Below are 22,046 nucleotides of genomic sequence, written 5' to 3'. Positions count from 1 at the left end.
ACGTGATCGATGGCGTAAATAGTAACGGTCAGAAAAAGAATGAATATCGTCGAATCTGAAAACAAACAACATCAATCGAAAGAATATGAAACTGATCAAAAAATGCTTAAAACCTTTACTCTGAAAACAACGAGTTAAAAACTATCATGTGTCAAAGTGTCGATGACGTCGTCATATGCGCAAGTCACAAGTACGCGATATTGGTAAATTATTGATATTATTAAGAAAATATCTATGTTGACAAGATGTGAGACCCAAGCTGTAATGGTGTTACAGTAGATATATGAAGGGTTAAGTCATAAAGTAGCCCCAAATCTAAGTTAATCGGTTGCTTGACTTAACACTTAATAGTTTTGCACGTTTATATTTTCCAAAGTTTTCAAGCTTGAATTTTTCAACATTTGCAGACGTAAATGAGCAACGCCAAAATTTTCATATTACAGTCGAGTCCCACTATCTCGAACTCGCACGGGAAATGAAAATTGTTCGACATAGCGGGACTTCAAGATATCCGGACTCGAGAACTTTTCGATCAGAAAAGGGGTTTGTCGTTTAAAAGTAGAATATGAACCAAAGAAAAGCACTCATTTATCTCGAAATCTTTGTTAAACATCAAACTGAACTAAAATAGTCTATTAATGAAATTTGCTTTATGTTTTGGAGTGCTTCCTCCTGTCAAAATGTCAAACGACAATGGTTATGTTTCTATTGGTCGTGTCAAAGTAGCAGTAGCAGAAGAAATATTCATTAGAAACACAACTGAGTTCGAAGTGAATTTTTTTTATCCAAGGGTACCACATTTATCATTCTATTTGGCAGCCAAAGATCGGAGAGGAATTGAAAGTCGTGATGGATTTTAACAACATAGCCGACAAATACGCAGTATGTGTACAGAAAAACGAAACTATTGTAGGTCATTGACCAAAAGAAAAGACAGGCAGATTTGCAAAGACAATCGCAGATGAATTTAATTCCTGTGTGGCTGTGGAGAATGGTAACCATGTAAACTTTTGAGATGGCAAAGGAGTGCAAGTTTCTTGCAAGTTAATCATTGTCGGACGACCTAAGTTCGTTTCAATTTGAAAAAATAAATTATCAAGGCTATGATAATTAATAGCTGGAAATTTTGGTCCTTTTTAGTTCGAGGTAACCGGGTTTTCTCTTTCAAGGGTAAACAAATTCGTTCGAAATAGCGAAAGCTCGAGATAATGAGTTTTATTTTTAGGCCAAGCCCTATAGGAAAACGAGGAGAAATGGGAAACTGTTCGAGATAGAGATTTTTCGAGATAACCGAGTTCGAGATAGCGGGATTCAACTGTATTTGGAAGAGTCTTGCTATTGTAGAAAGGCATCTTAGTTTTGGCAGGTGGTTTCCACAAAATGAGAATTATGTAGAAGGTTGAGTAAGGTTGTGTACAATGAAAAACAGCTTGGCTTAGGATAACTAGTTGAAGGCAAAAATTGACGGGGTTTCGTTTTTTCTATTGCCTAATTTTGGCTCACAAGATCTATTTGGTAACGACAAATTTCTCAGCAACATTAGAAAAAGTAGGAAATCAGCTGTTGAAGAAAAGAAACTGATGGAAAGGAAATTTTTTAGGATTTGAGAAATAAAGAATTGGCTATCAAGAAAACTACAAAGTTTGAGTCCTACTAAGAAAGAGAAAATCTAGATGCAATTATAAATTCTAGTACAACTCGTTTTAACCAGCGCAGGTTGAAAGTTTTCCAATACAGCGACCTTTTGTTTAAGACATCTCATTTCTGAAAAATTTAAGATCAGACTTCACAAAAAAAAACCAGGATCAGATTTTACAAAATAAAACCCAAACTGTGCAGAATTGCTTAATCTTTTATTTCTAGTTGATAGTTCTACGTTGAAGCGAAAAACGATTTTGACATATTTTGTAGAACTTTTTTCGCTTGTTAGGATGCTGATTTCCGTTTCTTTTTCTGCCATGGACTTAATGCCCGAAAGCCTCAAAAACGAACCCTCAAAGTGTTCGATCGACGCGGCGCGTTCAGATCGACGCTGTGACGTTATGATTTGACACATCCCTTTGAAAGTCATTGGAACTATAGTAAGGGATGTTGGCAAAAAATGGTGCGAAATAAGATAAAAGCATGAAACTTGGTGAAGGTACATAGTTTGATACGCTGAAAAAGATAGGATACAGGACATAACTGGCAAATGCCCCATTTGGCTATTTTTAGACGGGTACTTGATTCAAAGAATTTGAAGGGTTTTTCCCATAAATCAGTACAAGGGTGGTGCTAGAACCCAAACAACAATGTCCCGACAGTTTTAAAAAATTCAAGTGCCGACGACTTTAGAAATGGTTGCCGACATATTTCATGAACTCCTCTTCACAGTTTCTTTAAAACAGGAATTATCTTGTTGAAAGTGAAAATGGCTACGCATTTAATAGTTATCACAAGCCCTGCGTCAAGACACCAGAAGAGACTTTCGTGCGAGCGAAACGAGCAGAAAAATTTTGCGACCGCGTCCTTTAGTTTAGCTTAAAATACATTCCAGAAAATTCCTTGGAACTGTCGGCCTTGAACTTCAATTTTATTGTTCTTATAAAAGAAGTAAACTCTCATTCGACAGTTTCAAAGTGCCGACAGTTCTTTTTCTTTTCTTTTATTGGGCTGCGGACGGGGTGTCGTTTGGAACTTTTGGGGGGGGCATATGCCCCCCATGACACCCCATAGTGCCATCCCTGACTGAATCAGTATAAAAACATGATTAAGGCATGGAACTTTGCAAATATGCGTAGTTTCATTCATTCATTATTTACGAATGGCCCAATTATCTTCATGTCTGTCTCCTTGTTTTCATCTATCACATGATGTTCATTTTATGTCTCATTCACTTTCAGGCCGTACTCTCCAAGTACAGAGGGAGCGTTGGTTTTGATTGCATTGATGGTGCCCGCAATTTTGATATGAAGTTTGTGTCGCCGCCGTAATCCATCTCAAGAACTCCGTTGTAGCCGGGGATTGAGGTTCGCAGTTCCCTCAGTGCGGTTTCGAGATACATACACGGTAGAGAGAGTAGATGATAGCGTGTCTCCTTGCAGTGTTCCGATATTTGTGTCGAACCACTGCGCGCTCTCTGCCTTGGCAGGTTTCACCGCCAGTCTTGTGTTGGTCAGATGTTTCGCAATCATTCTTTCCTCGTCCTCGTCCACAATTTCATGCATGATTTCATTTTTCATCGAGGTGTTGGCAAATGGAGCTTATTTACTCTTATTTACTGCAAATGGAGCTTATGAGTGATTTTTCCTATAAGCTGTTTGGCTCGGTGATAGGTAGCCTTCTATTTTGTCCTTGATCCGGGCGAGCACGATATTCGCGAAAACCTTCCGGGTTGTGTCCAGCTGGAGCACGGACCGGAAGTTCCCTGCGGTGTTTGTCTTCCCTGGCTTTCGTATCAGCACCAGGAGGCCCTCTCTGATCTCAAAACTTGTGCCCTTTTTGAAATGCTCGTTTAAGATTTTCGCCATATAGCCGGCAATTTTGTGGCGCAGTGTTTTGAGTTTTTCGGCGGGTATGTAATCTGGGCCACTTGCTTTCCGGTTCATTAGCTTCATGATGACCGCTTCCAACTTTGTAGAAAAAATCTTGGAAGTGCCTTCGCAGCTGCTTCTCCATGACCTTCTGATCGCCTGTCTCCTCTCCTGTGCTCAGTTTTATAGCATCGCATGATTTTTCCTTCCTCTTTTGCATTTTGATTGCATTTTAAAACACATATCTTTTTCTTCAAGGACTTTATTTTTTGGTCAATTCACCGTTCGCTCTTCCTCTGGTCAGATCTCTGAATCTTCTGTTCATTTCGTTTCCGCTTGTTCTCATTTCAGACCTCTTCTCCTCATTGATATCATGTTCTTTCATCCTTCTGTGTGGCTCCTTTTTCTTCAAAGCCAGTTCTTCAATTTCAAGACTTAATTCTACGTGTTAGATACGCCCACAAGGGCTCAAAGAAAATACGAGAGATATATTTATCTAATAACTGAAGAGGACTGTATATATATTCAAAAACAACGAGAATCTTATAATCTAACTAAACTAACAAACAAAATAAGCAACGAATAATTAATGTAAGCGTCCAAGAATGTAAGAGAATCTTTATTCCGAATTTCTTTGAATATCAAGATTCCATGAATAAAGGGAAAGATTTCACCTGGTTTTGTGTCCTTGTACGGGAAACCTTTATCTTGAGAGTTCCTCGAGAGTTTCTTCGGTTTCAAGAGCGATTTCTTAGAGTTTCTTCGAAAAGAGCGATTGTTCTTAGAGTTTCTTCGAAAGGAGCGATGGTTCTTCGAGAGTCGATTTCGAACGAGAGTTCATTCCTTTTTCTTACTAGGTGTTGACACCTACTTCCACCTTCCACAACAAAACAAAAAGCCCAGATAAAAACAAACGACACTTCAAAAAATAAACAAAAGAAACAAAACGAGGTTGGGGGACATTTCCGCACAGCAGGGCTTGGAAAGGCTTTCTCTTAGGCAAGCATAGCATGCTTTTTTTCATTGCCTTCCAGATGTTAGTCAGATCCCTTCCCTGCAATTTCCCCATAAAGCTTTTCTTGAGCCACTCGGCCACAATAGGATCATCGAGGGCCTTCAGGTCAGGCCTCATCCCCCGCGGATACCACTTTCTCTTCCTACCCTTCATCGGTTCCTTTCCCAGGCTGCAGATAACCAGTATGTGATCTGTCGCCACATTTGTGCTATTGCGACTTTGGCTGTTCATTATGATGTTCTTGTACTTTGTCGGCACCTATATATAGTCAATCTGGTTGTTTATCCTTTTTGGTCCCACCTGCCCACACCAGGTGGCCCTCATCCCGAAATTCTTTTTGAACGAGGTGTTAGCAATAGCCAGCTTCTTTGTCTCTTGCAAAGCTCAGCAGATGGGCCCTACTCGCTTTTGGTTAACGGGTAAGCTACCATTGGCAGCTCGTGCCGTCGTCAATCGGCAGCAGCGGAAATACGTAGTTTGATACACTAAAAAAAGATAGGATGCAGTCCCCAACTGACAAATACCCCTTGTACTATTTTAAGATAGGTATACCGATTCCAGGTTGTCAAATGGTTTTCGATAAACCAGTTGCAGATGTCTTCAGTTTAGAGTTCGGGACAAAAGGCCTCGACCATTGCAAAGCAGGAAAATAAGATTGTTTTAGAAAACTGTATACCCAGTGTGCAGCAAAATGTTGGTGTTAGGATAATCAAATTGAAGTTATGACAAAATGTCACTTTATTTGGTCTGCTGATTTGCAAGTTACGAATGTGGATATCATAATAACGGGAGAAGAATCAGTTTAAAACTTTGTTAAAGACGTTTGCCATACTTTGAAAGTTTAAATGGTACAAATCTCTTAATACGTTACAAAAGTATTACGATTATACTACAGGGTGAAGGACGAAGTATGGGGGGAAAGCGCCCTCATTTTTACCGACGCTCCTGGCGGGCAATGCCAATTAAGGTAGGCTTGTCGCCTGAGCGAAGAGAAGGAGCTTGTTATTTTTAGGCGAAAACTTTTAGAAAATATTTTGAAGAATTAAACTAACAGTATCGAGGAAACTTCAATAATTTAATATCTTGCAATTGATACAGAATATGATACAGATTTATTATCTTGCACCTGATCAAGAATTTTTGAAATGTAAGTAATTTTTTCTAGAGTCTTTATATTTTTCTTTCTCTGGCGATTAGAAACGCACGTTCACAAGCTGCGTCCCAGCAGCGACGCATTTACTCATGGGCCCGGGCCCAGAGGCCCCGAGCAAAATGTTGAAAAGCCTTTGAAGTGCTCTTGATTTCAATCTTGTGTTTGAATTGAGCTAGGGGGCCTTGTAAAGTAATGAATTCCATTTTAAGAATATAATAAAGGGCGTGGTCGCGAGAATGTTCAGCTCGCTTCGCTCGCAGGGGGTCTCATATTTTGTTTTTAGCCCAGGGCTTTTAAAACTTCGGTAGCCCTGGCTGGAGCTTTCCCCAATGCAATGACTGTGCTCAGTTTGACATTGCCATACGGATGTTCCTCCGGTGAAAAATTGTTCACCATGCTGAACAGGGTAAAGAAAAGGAGTGAACTAAGATCCACAATGTCACAGTAGTGCGTTGTTGTTTAATGGCACAGATTTTGATATCATGGGAGTTTTGAACCCCAATGAACCAAGCAGCAAGGGCAGTTTTATTGGGAATGTACTGAAATGCAAAATGGATACAAATTTATTCGCATCTTATAGTTTTTATCTATCAAACTATTTAGTGAATATTAGCCTTGTTGGTTTTGATTATGTTTAGCCAAGTACTATGGACGTGACACAATTTTTTGGAATATTTTAAAGGGCCCCAATCAAATCTGGGCCCAGGGCCCCAACAGATGTAAATGCGGCCCTGCGTGCCAGTTTTGGACAAGCTGCATCCTGGAATAAACATGCTGGAATGATAAATACCGAGCATAATTTCTATGATCGAAAGCAAAAAAGTGAGCATGTCCCGCTCTCCCTGCAAATATCATTCCAGGTCACCTTCCCTAACCGCTGACACTAATGATAACAATGGGGAGACATCTTGCAGATATGTAATGGTCATCTTTGACTTTGTCCTTCACAAGAGCTGAAAATGTCCTCAAACAGCTTGTTCAAACTTCTTCTAAGGTTTAGAATAGAATTGAAAGTGTCTGTGGTTGGGTCGCAATTCTTGAAGCTCACATATCAGCAAAGCATCCATCGGCAAGCAAGGGCTTCCTTGATAACGCCTTCCTCTGCCTGCGTTGGCAGCAAGACTATTCTATAACTTGGTGCTAAATGCAATATATATAGCACAAGATAGCGTAATTTTCAAAAATAAAAAAATCTTATCTATATCATTTTTAGAAATTTATATATAAGACGTCATCATAGAACGTTAATTAATGAGCTATGTAAAGCAATTTTGGTATACCTACTCAATGGACGTGTTTCTCTATCAGAGAGTGATAGAATATCTTAAGAAAGGACAACTAACAGTACAAGAATGAGAATTCTGCGAAACAGTGGTGGTAAAAGGCCTATTTTGGTTTGATGACGTCATCGGTCAATTTGCTGATATCAGCGAAATAGAATTTGCTATGCATCAAATGAAAGCTCCTTTTTAGAGCTATCCGAATATGCCATTATTTTTGTTATAAAACTTTTATTACAAGATATATTAGCTTTCTTGTTGAATTATTATTTGATATATGACGTCACGAATCACATGCAATCTAAAAATAATTCGCGATGGCCCATCTCGGAAAATCAATCTTTAGCCACTGAAATGTAGAAATCCGAAGAAAAAATTGAGATTAGGCAATTTGTTGGTTTTTCGCAGCTATTTCCCTTTCTAAAAGTCCCTCCTCGGCTTGTAATGCTTTCCTTGTGCGTTGCGCCTCTTGACTCTGGACTCTGGACTTTGTGGACTATCAGTGGTAGCATGTAATTGAGACACAGCAGCCGATTCGAGGCACTGAGCTCAAAACATTGAGTGAGAGGTGATTCATTGATAAGATGGCGGGCATACTAGGACATGCGGAAAAGATGGTTACCGAATTTCACAATTTTGTCAGTGATCCTGTAAATAACCCATTTCTTTTGTCAGTTGCTGTTGTACTTCTCTCAAGCTGTAAGTTTTTTATTTGAAATGCTCGGTTTTTAGCTAATAAAAATACGTCACTGAGGATATGGCTCGCGAAAACAGAGTTATTTTCATATCATATGTCACATCATCTTTTCTTGATACATGACCATAAACATAAGTGTCTCTGTCTAACGACATCCAGCGGATCTGGGATGTGTGAGTTGGATCGCAGGTCAGTCCATCAGACCATAGCATTTTCAGACCAATAGACCAGAGCATTATCAGTACGAGATATAGACCAATTCAACATACATTTATACAAAATTTTTAAGCCCTGATTTGGATTAAGAGCAAGAATTTTAGTCTACGTGGAAGTTTTCATTATGCAATGACTCCCAATATGGATTTTCTGACGACATGAAGGCAAAACTACCATTATCACCTATCATGTCACTAAGATAACAAAAGGTTGCACCACTTCCACCTCGTTATCACCAACAGCTACTTTCTCGATTGGCTGAACAAGCTTAGATCTATGGAGACAGCTCTTGAATTTAAAGATATCATTCTCCTTAAGTTTTCCTTTGACCCCAGAGCAGCATTTATTCACTCAATGGTCACAACTGCTACAGTAGGTGAAGTTTTCACAAACTCATTTGTTGCATGCACCTCATGGCCATTTTCTGGTTTTTGTTCTGACATTTGAACCATAGGAGCTATGGCAAACCTTGGTCCTGCCCATATTCACCCTTAGTCCTGCCCATATTCACCCTTAGTCCTGCCCATATTCACCCTTAGTCCTGCCTATATTCACCCTCAGTCCTTTAGCTTCAAGTTCTTACTTCCAGTTTAACAACACAACTTTAAGTTCATCCAACCAGTCTGCATTAATAACCAAGTTGTCAGCTTAAAGCAATTCCCAGGGACAGCCAACTCTTAATTTAGGGGGGGGGGGAGTGCCTCCATAACAAAATGAAAACCAGGAGGCTCAATACTGACCTTTGATTTACTATATATACTTGCCCTTTACTCTTACAATAGAGCTTGGCGAATCATACATTGCCTGTGTATAGTTCTCACAAGCCAATCAGCTACCGCATTGCCCACCACAGCATTTTGCTTGGTATTCGGTTAGAAGATTATTCCAGATCCATAAAAGCGAAGTAAGATTTGTTTTGTTTGCCAAGATATTTTTCAAATTATTGGCCCAGGATAAAGATAGTGTTGGTAGTGCCCCTAGGCTTTGCTTGAAGCTGTACTGCATTTCGTCAATCTTAATTTAGGATTGTATTATTACTCAAGCGCATGTTCACAAATTTTCATGGTTTGATCAGGAAGATTAAGAAGTTTCCTCATTCCATCTTATCACCTTTACCTTTATGCAGGTTGATAATACTTGAATATCATGAAATTCATGATAAGACTCTTAATTGCATAATACATAGTATTTTTTAATGTTTTCATATACATATAATAATTTAAAATTTTAATAGAAGGTATAATGTGCTTTCTATTGACCGTCTGGCAGAATGATAACTTTTGCCTAATCTCTCAAAGGCTTTTTCTTACTATCTCAAAAACTTGTAAACCTACTAGAAAAAAGTTTTCAAAAATGATAACTTGGATATTGTAAATGTTAATTTGCTCAAGGAAGAAAGAAAAACCGCTGGTGTTTTGCTGTCAGTGTTATTATTTTCAAATACTTGTTTCCTTATAAAAATTGCATGTTTTCTTCAATGGAGCCTACCTCAAGAGAACAATAATGAATGCGCCAAACCATTAGAGAACCCTAATTGAAACCGGCAAAGATTAAAAAAATGTCTTTTACATCTCATAATCGAATAAATTTTATTTGAAAAATACATGCTGTTGTTTGTGTCCACTTAGTGGAGGTATATTTCTAAAAAGCTTCCAGTAAAAATGTCATCTGAATGCTTTATAAAGGTGTATGCCTTGTAACACTTATGCAACTATGCAGATCACAATACATTTAGGCTGTCAAGTACTGTTATGACTGAACTAACTGACGAAATAGAATCTGAAGCAGCTATTCTTAATAAATGGTTTTGTGAAAATGTTTTGATGCTCAATGGTGATAAAAGCTTTTGACACAGTAAGTCACACAATGATGCTAGATAATCTACCTCTTTATGGAGTTCAAGGGAAGGAACTAGAGTGGTTTAAGGATTACATTTTCTTCCAGGAAGGAAAAGTTGCCTGTAACAGTTTTTTATGTCAGGGGCATGCATTACTGACAGAAGTATCACAGGGGTCAATTCTGGCTCCTTTATTGTTCTTGATATTGTTCAATGACACTGTGAAGTGAACGTAATCGAGCATTCAAGCATCTTGAAATCTGCTGACAACACAGTCTTGTATTTCGCAGACAATGGCATCCAGTCTATCAATGCCAAACTGTCTAAGGACATGGAATGTTTAACAGACTGGCTAAAGAGCAACAAACTGGTTTTGAATTTAAAGAAAGGTAAAACAGAATCCCTTCTTTTCAGCACCTTCCAAAGGATTGCCAAGCTAACTGAGCTAATTGAAATCAAACTGTCACACCAAACTGCCACCAATAACACAACTGAATACAAGTATCTTGGTGTTTGCGTAGATAGCTCCCTAAATCTGAATTCAAATTTCCATGCTTGTTACAAAAAAGCGTCTGGTAGGCTACGGCTTTTAGCAAAAATATGATCGTATCTTCATCAAGCCACAGCTTTTACAATTTATCATTCAATGATACTGCCAACATTTACACACTGTGGCACACACCAGTTGAAGTCAACTTATGCCCAGCTGAGTAGGCTCTCATCACTTCACTCTCGTGCACTCAAATATAGTCTCTGGAGTTGTAAGACCAAACCAGAAACTTACATAAATTGTCAATGCAGACAAGACTAGGGCCTGCAAGCTGGTATGAAAATGTCTATATGAAAATGACTGTGAATTCTGTCTTCTTCCAGAAGCACTTCTACATGCTGTTGCTGGGTGCAAAGTGTACCTTGACCAAGGCCGCTATACTTGGTGTCATAAATCTGCATAAACTTTCTAGCCACTTCCTTCCAAGCAATAAACGGGTCTTCTCTCTTCACAGATTTACCAGGCTTTCTTTCCCCTTCTATCATAACTGGAGATCAACTACGCCCCGACTTACTTCTCAAAACTATGGAAAACTGTCTGTACGTTTTAGAGCTAACCATAGGCTCTGAAACAAATCTCAACTGCAATGCTGTCAGAAAGTCAGAGAAATATGCTACCCTCGTATCTGACTTTAACTGTCAGTTTAAGTCAGTCTCGTTTGTCAATTTTTCCATCAGTTCATCAGTTTGGCATTTTTGGCAACTCCTGCAGCTCATTCATTGACATACGTGTGACTCTTTGTCCATTGAACATCAACAGAAACGCTATCTCATCTCCAAACTTACAAGCATCTCCATTCGCAAGTTGAATTGAAAATGAAATGTTTCCATTATTATTATTATTATTATTATCAGAGAACTTTTAAAGCCAACTCATCTAATTAAGAGGAATCTAAAATTCGAATAAATGGGGCATGGAAGTGAGGATGTTAAACTATTGGGAATAACACTGGGCCATCAACTTAGATTAGAAGAACATATTAAAGTTTATTATAAAGAAGCTTGGAAAAAGGTAAACGCTCTAGGTAGGATTGCTTTGTTTTTGGACGAATCTAAGCGAATTCTTTTAATAAAACGTTCATTTTATTATATTTTGATTTTTTCCTTCTTATTTGGAATTTTTTGGATCTTGCGATGTAATTTTATAAAACATTTGACGGTTTTGAATCCATCTTTTATGGAGGAAATATTTTCCATAGATTAATGCCCATATTAATTAAGAAACTCCCAATTCAAAACAGTGGAGCCACATAAAAAATATATGGATTTAATACCGTACCATGCAGATGAAGCCAAATATGTCTCCCTGAAACCTTTTTGACACCCTCTTGGCATGAATTATAGTGTTGTCCCTGAACACTGCTTTTTCTCAATTTTTGTGTGGTTTTTTTGTAGTTGTCATTCTTGTGTTGTTTGCAATAAATTCACGAAAAGGCCGGAGGCAAGGCATTCTTCTGCTTGGACTCTGTGACTCGGGAAAGACACTCCTGTATAGCTTGGTAAGATAACATTCCACTTTTTTAAAAACAAATTTGATTAATCATTTCTCCCACTTCTATCTATCAACTTGACGTTACTGTCTCTTTACCCTGGGTACATTAGCCAAATGAATTCGAGCATCGAAATAGAAGAGAAAAGGGGAGAAGTGGAGAAACGTCTAGCTGAGAAGAAAGAAAAGTTGTCAAGCAAAGAAACGTATTGTGATGGCCTGATTAGTCTCATAGATCACAAACCGTAAAGATTTCCGAGTGTTTCAACGCTATCAATGTAGAAGAAAATTGAAATGCTGTTGCGGGTCTATTGCTGAAACATGTTGGTTGATACATTAGCATAGATTGCACAAGTGTCTCAGTATTAATCTTTTATGGCCAAACCTTGAAATTGATATTTTTTTATGTTATGAAAATATTGATTGATTTATTTTCTGACAATAACAGCTCACGCAAAAGAGAATGGTATTAACTCATACATCTATACGCGAGAATCAGGGAAAATATGAGATAAAGCAGTCAAAGGTTAGTGATTCAAAGTTGATGAACGCATTATACTTAAATATGTAGCGTTACTACTTTTCTGGTAGCACCCGTTGCAAAAGCCCAATGTCCTGGTATACCTTACAGCAGTAATACGTTCACTCTTTTTAAACCCCTTTATTTATCTGAGTGCATGGTATGTATTTATGTGCAATTTTTTATCTCCAGGAACTGAAATACGCAGCATAAATTTGAATGCGGGGTTAACCCTGGTCAAACCAGTGACCACAGTGTAGACCCGATTAGCAAATTATTGCTTACCTGCCTTAATTTATGGGATTTATGTAATTTCAAAGAGACGAACTATCATATGTAACTACACCACTTGTTTTTGTTACAATCTCAAGGTTGCTTATTGCTAGTAAAAATTTAGTTTAGTTTTCTATTTTAATTGTCCAAATGTGTTGAAAATTAAACTTGCCCGAATTTACTTATTTGCTGCATCGGGTAATGATTGCTTAATTTTTTCAAAATTGTCATAATTTATTTCACCATGTTGGAAGTCCAAGTATGTATGTCAAACAAGCCACATAGGAATTTCTAAATATTGCCAGGATTGCCATGTTGCTGTCACAGGTTGTCATTGATCACTTTTTGTACCAGGATCACAGTATATGTATAATTTAGTTATATTCTTAAAAAGCCATGGAAAAAAATTGCTTTCTACTTTTTAAGTAATAGGCAAAGAGTTTCTGTAGCAAAAATACTCATTGATGAATGCTTTTTTTGGTTTTAATTTGTTTGAGTAAATTTGTGCCTTAATCTAATTTCTACATTTATTATATTGTAATATTGAAATTTGACTTAGCTGCATCCAGACTTTTGGTAGCGGCGCCCAGACTGCATCCAGTTATCTATTGTACCAAGCTTTTGTAACGGCGTATTTTGTGTGTCTTCAATGTGTCTCAAAGGTGCTAGTGGTGTGCTATTCCATTTTTTTGACAGAAAGCTACTCATGCAGTCATCGTGGACTTGCCCGGACATGAAAGAATAAGGACCAAATACATCAAGAAATATGAAGACATGGCAAGGTGATAATCTAGATATGTTGAAGTCTATTTAGTGCCTTGATGGTTCCTTGATGGTTCCCTATTTTTATTTTGATGTGACGTTTGTTAAAGGTGCAGAACGTAGGTTTGAACAGTTTTTTGGCGGTACATAACTTGAAAATGGCTTTAATAAAGCAAACATTTTAAAACACTTAAAACTCCTGATTGGCCTATTTCGATCCACAATTTTAAATCGTGTTCTTTCGGACCGTTATTCTGACGTTTTATGTTCTGAGGAGTGTCAGACGAAAAAGTTTTTAGCCAATGTGTTAATAAAATGTTTGCTTTTTTCAAAGGCATTTTCAAGAACCTAGGTTGTCAGTACATTGGGCCACTTGGCGGAAATATCTATTTGGGACAGGTGTTTTCTACATAACGTTCCATCATTGCGCAACGAGATGTTATTTTAGCAAAAAACCCTGTTGCTGTTTGTTTGTCGTATCGCGATGCAAATCCGATATTCCGAATCCTGCGAAGAACATTCACAAGGCAAATGAACAAAGGATGTTTCAAAATGCCATGTACATTTTCCTTTCAACCCAAACCCGAAAATATGACCATGCCAGCTCTTCAGAAGTAAAGTGCGACCACAACGAACAAGAAAAGGGAGACCCCAAAGAACAAGAAAAGTGTGACCACAACGAACAAGAAAAGTGCGACCACAACGAACAAGAAAAGTGCGACCATAACGAACAAGAAAAGTGCGACCACAACGAACAAGAAAAGTGCGACCACAAAGAAGAAGAAAAGGGAGACCACAACGAACAAGAAAAGTGCGACCACAAAGAACAAGAAAAGGGAGACCACAAAGAACAAGAAAAGTGCGACCACAAAGAAGAAGAAAAGGGAGACCACAACGAACAAGAAAAGTGCGACCACAAAGAAGAAGAAAAGGGAGACCACAACGAACAAGAAAAGTGCGACCACAAAGAACAAGAAAAGGGAGACCACAACGAACAAGAAAAGTGCGACCACAACGAACAAGAAAAGGGAGACCACAAAGAACAAGGAAAGTGCGGTCACATAGAGTGTGGCAATGGGCAGGACTTTTCCAGAGCTAGTTTTTCCTAGAGCAGGAGGATATCCATTGGAATATGAAAAAGGCAAAAATTATACACAGACAAGCAGTTTTCATAAAGAGAATGCAGCCATCGTTTACAGACGCCATGTTATATTTCTAATACAAATCGAGTAAGAAGAAGCGCTTGAAAACAATTTTACGAGTCTGATGTGTCCTTAAACTTGATGTGGATGATCCGAAAGTTTCTGAAATAAGAGTTAGGTAGGTCAAGTAATGAAAGTCTTACTACTACCAAGATAAATTTTCACAAAAGTTGACGAAGAATCATTACTTGGTAGATGTATAAATGTTCTAGATCAATGAATAGCCTATTCTTGTCTGAAAAGAATATTTACCAGGGAATGAAATTTCAAGTAGTTGTGGCAGTGCTCTTCCTGCTGGCATCTTTTTTCTTACATACAAAACAGAAAGAGATGATCAAATTATGTCCTGGTCCTTCCAAAATATAAGATCAATAAGCCCGTCACTTGATAAGAGATTCTCATCAGCAAGAGGTTTTGCAAGGTGAAGCTCTGAGCAAAAAGTGTAGACAGAAGCATGTAGAAAAACGAGAAAGCCAGGAAAATTGGCTGTGCTGCTGCGGGTAGGCATACACTGATTGGAAGACGATGAGTGCTGTGTCCAATAAAGTTCTAATTGATCACCTTATACAAAAGGATTGCTCTATAAACAAAAGGATTGCTGTTCGAATCAAGATTTTGATATGAGCCAAACCAATAAATTGTTGATAACACTAAAAATAAGCAACCTAAAATATCAGTTCCAGGAAATTTTGTCAAGGCAGGAAATGTTCACTTTGTAGTTTTGTTGCCAGGAAGAATAATCTTGTTTCTAACCCTATCTGTGGTATTAAGCAACAGCGTCACCACTAATACTTCTTTCGCCATTGGCTTTAGGGTTAACTAACTTGTGCGTCACACACAGTACAGTTGGCCTTGGAACCCCTTTTTTAAATTTGAAAATTATACGGGTGACCCAACGTATTGAAAATTCCAGAAAAATGTTGCAAGGTGTTATTGAAAAAATAAATTTTTCACAAACTCTAATCCCTACCTTTAATAATTTTGTTTAGTTATTAGTGATTTTATCATCCAAGTGTATATTTCCAGGCATTTACTTGGTAATGCTTGCAAACTTTGAATCAACACCAATCGCTTTCAACATATCTAACATGTCCAACATTGTGAAATGTCCAAAGCGGCAAGTCTAACATTGGAATGCTAGCTTACATAGGCAAATGCTACACTGTTTGCTCTGCAGTTGCTGCTGTCTACCAGCTCACAGACCGAATGCTGTTTTAACTATGTAGCTAGAATACGCAGTTCCACCACTATGCAACTTGATAACCAAAATTTGCAACAATCGTTCCTTTTTAATGCTTCGTCGCAAGTCCAAATTTTGTTGATACAGCACAATGGTGATGGTGAAGGAAGATGATTACGACCGCTGTTTCGCTGATGATGGAGTGCCAGTTAAGTAGCACGTGCATTTCAAATACAAACAGACAGAATTTTTCTATCGGGCTACAGTTCTTTTGTTGACACTCATTGTCCAATTTTATGAAGGAGTCTGCTGCATTATAGAGACTTTCACAACTACTTTATACTTTGCTAAAGATTGTAACGTTATGCTTTAATTTTAGGGGGATCATTTTCATGGTTGATAGTGCTGCTTTCCCGAAACAAATAAGAGACATTGCCGAGTGAGTATTTTGTTTTTGCATTCAATGAAGAAACACAAGGCACTTGTCAGCCAAATCTTCTTTCTCCTAACTTGTTTTATTATGCAGATTGGTGCATTTGTTTTCATAATTTAAATTTGTCGCTATAACCTGCAACAAAAAAAAATTTTGTTGAATTGGTCACGGTAAAGTGGCCTTAATAAATTACATTGTGATTAAGTTTGTGATTTTGTTATCAAATCAACCAGATTTATAGATGAATTTTTGGTAAGCAACAGTAAACTTTCGTTCAGCTCGTTGGGAAAGTTTTTATGACTGGGCGATAAAATCTGCATTAGAGCGTTATCTGGAAAACTGGTAAATCCGAATGATCGCAGTAAAGCAGAAACCCCAACAAGAAGATGTCTGCGTTTTACTGCATGGGAAGGGCAGATTGGAAAAAAATGCTCCATGTCCTCGATACCACCGTTTGCGGTAAACATTTGTTTTCTGCTACAGCTTGAGCCTATAAAACTTTAATTTGCTAAGAGCAACTATTTGTGTCGAATTTAGATCTTACAGGGGTCGATCGCTATCATTGAGCAGTTTTCTCACTTGAAATTTCTATTTCCACTCTCCTACAACAAAAAAGTTTCCTTCAAAATACTCCAACATGTGAAATCCCCATCCTCTTCTATAACCTCTTTAACTTTCTTTGTATAATTCTTAATATTGATTTTTCTCTCGTTGACCTGTCTCCCTGTCTATGGCGAAAGTATTCAAAATGCAATGAGATCGGAGAGAGTGAGATTGGTCAGTGATTAACAACATTGTGTTCAAGACCAAGGTCCGCAGATTACATCACCGATGTGGGAGCTAAAAAGTTTAAAGGGGGGGGGGGGAGGGGGAGGGGAAGATGCTCAAGAACCAAGAGCAAGGCAATTTTTTGTATGGTTTTAAGAACATTTTGGAAATATTTGGAGGTGGAGTGAAGCTCCATCAGCCCCCGCTTCCGCGATACTTGCCCAAGAGCTCTAATTTTATGTTGGAGGGAATGGATGCGATGACGAGGGTGAAATTAAGGAATTTTTACTTTGCCTTAAGGATGGGGGAAGTTTAGGGCGAAGTGGGACATTTTAGCCTACTTTGGACTGATTGCATTTCAACATGCTTTGTGTTTATAATTTTTGAAATTTGTTGGCTGAAAAATATATTTCGTTTATCGTTTGGAATCTTCATTACTGCGCTGAAAAGCCGAAAAGGATTAAGTTGTTTGATTCGGAATGTAGCAGAAAATTTTTTAAAGTTGAAGCAGCATCAACTGAACTTTTCATTTTTTATTGATTGGATTGCAGCTCTGTGTTGTATAGCTATTTCTTTCACTTCAAAGAGTTAAAATCGTTTTTGAAATTTCACAATCATCATTAGGTGTTTTAATTTAAAATCTATTTTGTTTAACCAGGTACTTGTATGATGTATTTGCCAACAAAATATTGATGTCTTCTAAGCCTTCAGTTCTTGTTGTCTGCAACAAACAAGGTATAATTTGTCCTTTTAGATGCTTTTTGACATGGCATTAATATTTTGACAATCTCAAGCCTATGTGGCAAATATTTAATCCAGTCGCTAAGAATCACTGCAGAATTTACGGTGATCTAATTTGATTTAAGCTCGAAATAAAAAATTTATTCTTATTGAAAGATAGAATAGTCATTTACCTTAAATTTCATATTTGATTGTGGGTTGCTGTTCAGCTTACTCTGATTTTCAACGGGCCCTCTGATAAAAACAATTTTTAAAACCCGTAAAAAGTAGATTATAGCTATTAATCAAATCAAGTTATCGATCAGTGTTGAAGATATTTTGAGCTTAAATTCGTTGATGAAGGCCCTCGTGCAATTTGATGACCATATGATCTCTCTGCCAAATAATAAACAGGAGAATAATTGGTTCATCAAGAGTTGAATCTTATGTTTCCAAGGAATTAAGGAAAATGGTTGTAATTTCTTCGTTTTGTAATGTCTTCGTTTTGTATTGTCTTCGTTTTGTAATACATTCGAGTAAAGTTAACTGAATCAAGGAAAACGTTACCATTTTATCAAATTATTGAATTTACTCTAGCAACTTTTAAAACTGCGTAGCCACTGTACTCATCGGCGATGGTTGATGAGCCTCGGCTACCCGATGCTATGTTTATGGTGAGGCTATTTTCAGGCTCTGTTTATCTGAGAGAAAGATAACCTCGGCTTGCCAAATGGCTCCTCAAAATGAGAGGAGGCGATTGTGAATCCTATTAATTTATTGTTCGTCTTTACTTATGGTCTTAAACAAGATGAATAGTTTAGTTCTGTTATCTCAACTCTACCTGAGAAACTTAATTAGAATGTCAGAATTTGACTTTGCGAGGGAGAAAGATTTCTGGAAAGAAAAGATGAGGCAACGAGCATTGAAAAGGCTTGCTCGAAAATCACGTTCTGTCTGGTCTCGACCTGGTAGAAGTGATACCTGGTGGTGGTGGTCCAATATCATTAACGCTATATCATTAACAGGAATAATGATTTGCGCTTGCGCAGTCTCTGCAATTTTGTATCAGTGAAGTGAGGCTATTTTTATTTGCGTTTATATGAGAAAAAATAGCCTCACCAAGCCGATATATCGGCTCGCTCAGGTAAAATATAAGCAGTCAAAAATAACCTCACCTGGGTGATACTATTTGCGACACTCATATAAATGTAAACTGACATTCACATTCTTTTCTATAGGATGCCGATATCTCAGCTTAGAAAATAACCTCAGGTGGTCGAGGCAATTTTCTCCATATAAACAGCAAGCCTCGCCAAAAAATAGCATCGGGTAGCCGAGGCTATATTCTCCATTTAAACAGAGCCTAAGTTATTGATTTTTATGAAGCCCAAGCTTACGTCTCAAGGCCTATGTAAATTGTGTGGTTAATGTTTTGTGAATTGTTTGGCATAAATAGAAGGCATCAAAACATCAACAATGTCTTGCGGAAATTTCATGGAAATAGCTGTCATACTTGTTTAATGACAAAAGATTTGTAAGAAATCTTTAAAATTTCGAAGTTGTCCCAATGCTTTTTAAATGTAAGTGTATGATTTTTTGTCTCAATTTAGATATACCTACCGCAAAGTCTGCAAATGTGATAAAAAGCCAGCTGGAAAAGGAAATGTGAGTCTATTTTACTTTCGAATTTGACGTATTCAGATTATTCAAAAACTTTCCACACAAAACAAGTCACGCAAAGTTCCTTGAGAAGGGATGACGTTTAGAGAGTAATGTAATGTATATTCTTTTCAATGGCGTAACGTGAGCGCAAAACTTAGGCATGCGGTAACCCAAGGACCTTGGAGCATATTATAGATTGAGGGGCCTAAAATACTGTTGGGGGGCTAAACTTGCTAAAAACCAAGAGCATGGCGATCTTTGGTATGATTTTAAGCGGACAGGAGCACGAGTTTCTGCTAATTTTCTACCCTCATAATTGACAAGGATGAGAATACTGAGCTGTGAGAGTTGTTAGAATTGAAGATGCTTTCATGTGTAATTTTTTCAGAAAGTTGGTCCCTGCAAATCATCAAGTATTTGGCAAGGCTTACCGCATGCCTTGGTCCGTAAATTCTGACTACACTGGCAAGCTATGCGACTTGAATTACGGAATGCGGAACATGACAAATAGACTACGTCCAAAATTTTCCTCTCTTTCATAATTCAAAAATCAAAATTAAAAGATATGAATCAATGTATCCAGCAAAGAATATTCGCAAAAAGCAGCTTATAGGCAGAAAAATGTTGAGGATTATCAAATATCTGGGTGTGCTTGCGCTCTGCGCTCAGGCCAATTGCAAGCTCCTGTCCGGAAAATTCTAACTTCTCTCAAAAGCTGCTCTTGAGCTGCACTTGAGCTGCACTGGCGCATCGCATGCTCTTTTTACCGTCGATGACGAAAGTAGACAGGCAAAAAGAGTGATGTGGAGAGGTTTCGGTATTTCAGATTTTTCAAATGTCACAATTTTGAAGGGATCTGCATCTGTTTACTTGGAAAAATAACCAATGGGCATGTTTACGCTGGAGTTCACCACATGCCGCCCATGACCAGAAAGAGAGGCCATTTATTGCGGAATATATTTTACATTGACTTCTTTAAAACTACAACGCATTTATTACCGGTAAAAATGTCGCAAGAATTTTAGAATTTGTCTAGAATTTTTTACGCTTTTGTCGCAAGCGTAGCATACATAGACGCTACGCCACTGGTTTTTTACATTACTTGGCAACAGATAACATAAGATAGCTAAAACGTATATGTCCTTAACAATAAATTGATGTTGGCTCCTTTTTATTATGCAGCCATGAAATGCGATTTACGAGAGCTGCTGCTCTGAAAGGAACCGATGATATGCATTCGAAAAGAGACGTGGATGTTGGAAAAAAGGGGAAGGTATTCGAGTTTGGGCAATTGCAGGGAAAAATAAATTTCATTGAATGTAGCATCGGCACAGAAGATTCTGTAGGGGTTGGAATAATCTGTGAATGGATTGAGAAAACTGTCATGTAGGATTGGTTTAATCATTTTAAATTATAGTTGATGCAATAAACAGTTATAATGTCTAGTGTCTTGCTTTCGTAAAGAATTTGAAACCTTTCAATTTATGCTTGGGTTATTTCCAACGTTATTGTTCAGGGGCGGATCTAGAAATTATTCTGAGGGGTTCTAAAACGTAAGGCTTGGTAACCCAGGGTGTTGCTATGCACAAACTCTGTACCCCTGCTAATAAGCCATAATGAAATGAAAGTCTTCCATAAACTAAAAAGCCTGGATGCCTTGATTTATATAGTAATTTTTGGTTTCAGCTTTTATGCCAATTGAACGCAATTTGCAGCTCGCCCCTCTTATATTCACTTAGGGTACAAAAGTATAGAAACTGTAGTCAAATATGATATGATGGCCCGCAGTGGCAAAAGGCCCGAGCCCACAAATTTTCAAAGCAAAATTTAATTTTTGACTCTTTGCAGCCATTTATTAGAACTTGATCAGCTTGACCAAAAAAATAACGTGGCTGGTGGAATGAAGCCCTTGAAGTGCAGTGCAAAAGTTGAACACAGGGATTCAAACACAGCATGCATCGACATATGACGCCGAACCAAACAAAGAAGGCCCTGAATGTTTCGCTATGGGCCTGGCGTTTTGAGTATTTTTATGTATTTGAAATTCTTAGAGAAAAAAGTATTCGCAGGAATATAAGTAGGTATAAAAAGGAAACCCCTTTTGGTCAATAATAGTAAGGGCAAGTTTTTGAGATGTTTTTTATGTAGTTCTTGAATTATTAAAAAAAGAATAACAAGGGCTCGGGGCTCGGGCAAGCTTTATCCTCTGAATATAAATCATACCTCATGGTCTATGAATAAGACGTGAAACACGGAGTTGAAACTTGAAACCGTTCTGTTATATAAACCACAGCGTTTACAAGTTCTGCCGTTCCAGCATCGAGCATCAGGTAAAGATCGTCAAAAGATCCACGAAAACATATTGCAAATTTGCGCCTAAGCATTCGTCGCGTGCTGTATCATAATTCAACTCCCCCTGGTCAACCTCAACTCCCCCTGGTCAACCTCAACTCCCCCTGGTCATAAAACCACTTATACATTTGACTGTAGATTGAAGCGAAGAAACTCCCCCTGGTTTGTCGGTATTCTTTGATGTTTTGGATTTTTGAAATCCATGGGTTCTCGCGCCAAAGTTTAGAACCCCTCGACCTGGCACCGTGATTGGCTAGATTCACTTCCACGGGTGCAGAAACTCGTATAATTTACAGGCCACGGGTTCCTTAAGTGGCTGGATATAAGAGGAGACAATGCTTTCCGAGTCTGTAGAATGCTATACAGGACAACCAGGGGGAGTTTCATAACACTTCAATGCATGGACTGAAATAACAATGTTGAACA

At 38.0% G+C, this 22,046-nt stretch overlaps 1 protein-coding gene across 1 annotated transcript; it reads left to right on the top strand.

The window, feature by feature from the left end:
- The first annotated feature begins 7,496 nt into the window (after window positions 1-7,496).
- Window positions 7,497-20,713, top strand: LOC135688270 (signal recognition particle receptor subunit beta). Its single transcript, XM_065205047.2, has 8 exons — window positions 7,497-7,659; window positions 11,655-11,758; window positions 12,197-12,274; window positions 13,238-13,323; window positions 16,065-16,124; window positions 17,545-17,621; window positions 19,217-19,271; window positions 20,451-20,713. The coding sequence occupies exons 1-8, from the start codon at window positions 7,545-7,547 to the stop codon at window positions 20,656-20,658; spliced, it is 783 nt and encodes a 260-aa protein (XP_065061119.1). The 5' UTR covers window positions 7,497-7,544; the 3' UTR covers window positions 20,659-20,713.
- Window positions 20,714-22,046: the final 1,333 nt, after the last annotated feature.

Source organism: Rhopilema esculentum, chromosome 19 (genome assembly GCF_057945365.1).
Source record: "Rhopilema esculentum isolate cy_ngs chromosome 19, ASM5794536v1, whole genome shotgun sequence".
NCBI classification, from domain to species: Eukaryota; Metazoa; Cnidaria; class Scyphozoa; order Rhizostomeae; family Rhizostomatidae; genus Rhopilema; species Rhopilema esculentum.
The sequence above is the reverse complement of the archived record's forward strand: the minus strand, read 5'-3'. Positions and strand labels throughout refer to the sequence as shown.

Excerpts from the sequence above, each read along its gene's own strand:
- LOC135688270 (XM_065205047.2), top strand. The coding sequence starts at position 7,545 with ATGGCGGGCATACTAGGACATGCGGAAAAGATGGTTACCGAATTTCAC. Across the intron at positions 13,324-16,064 it reads AAATATGAAGACATGGCAAG|GGGGATCATTTTCATGGTTG; the intron begins GTGATAATCTAG and ends CTTTAATTTTAG. Across the intron at positions 17,622-19,216 it reads TGTTGTCTGCAACAAACAAG|ATATACCTACCGCAAAGTCT; the intron begins GTATAATTTGTC and ends GTCTCAATTTAG.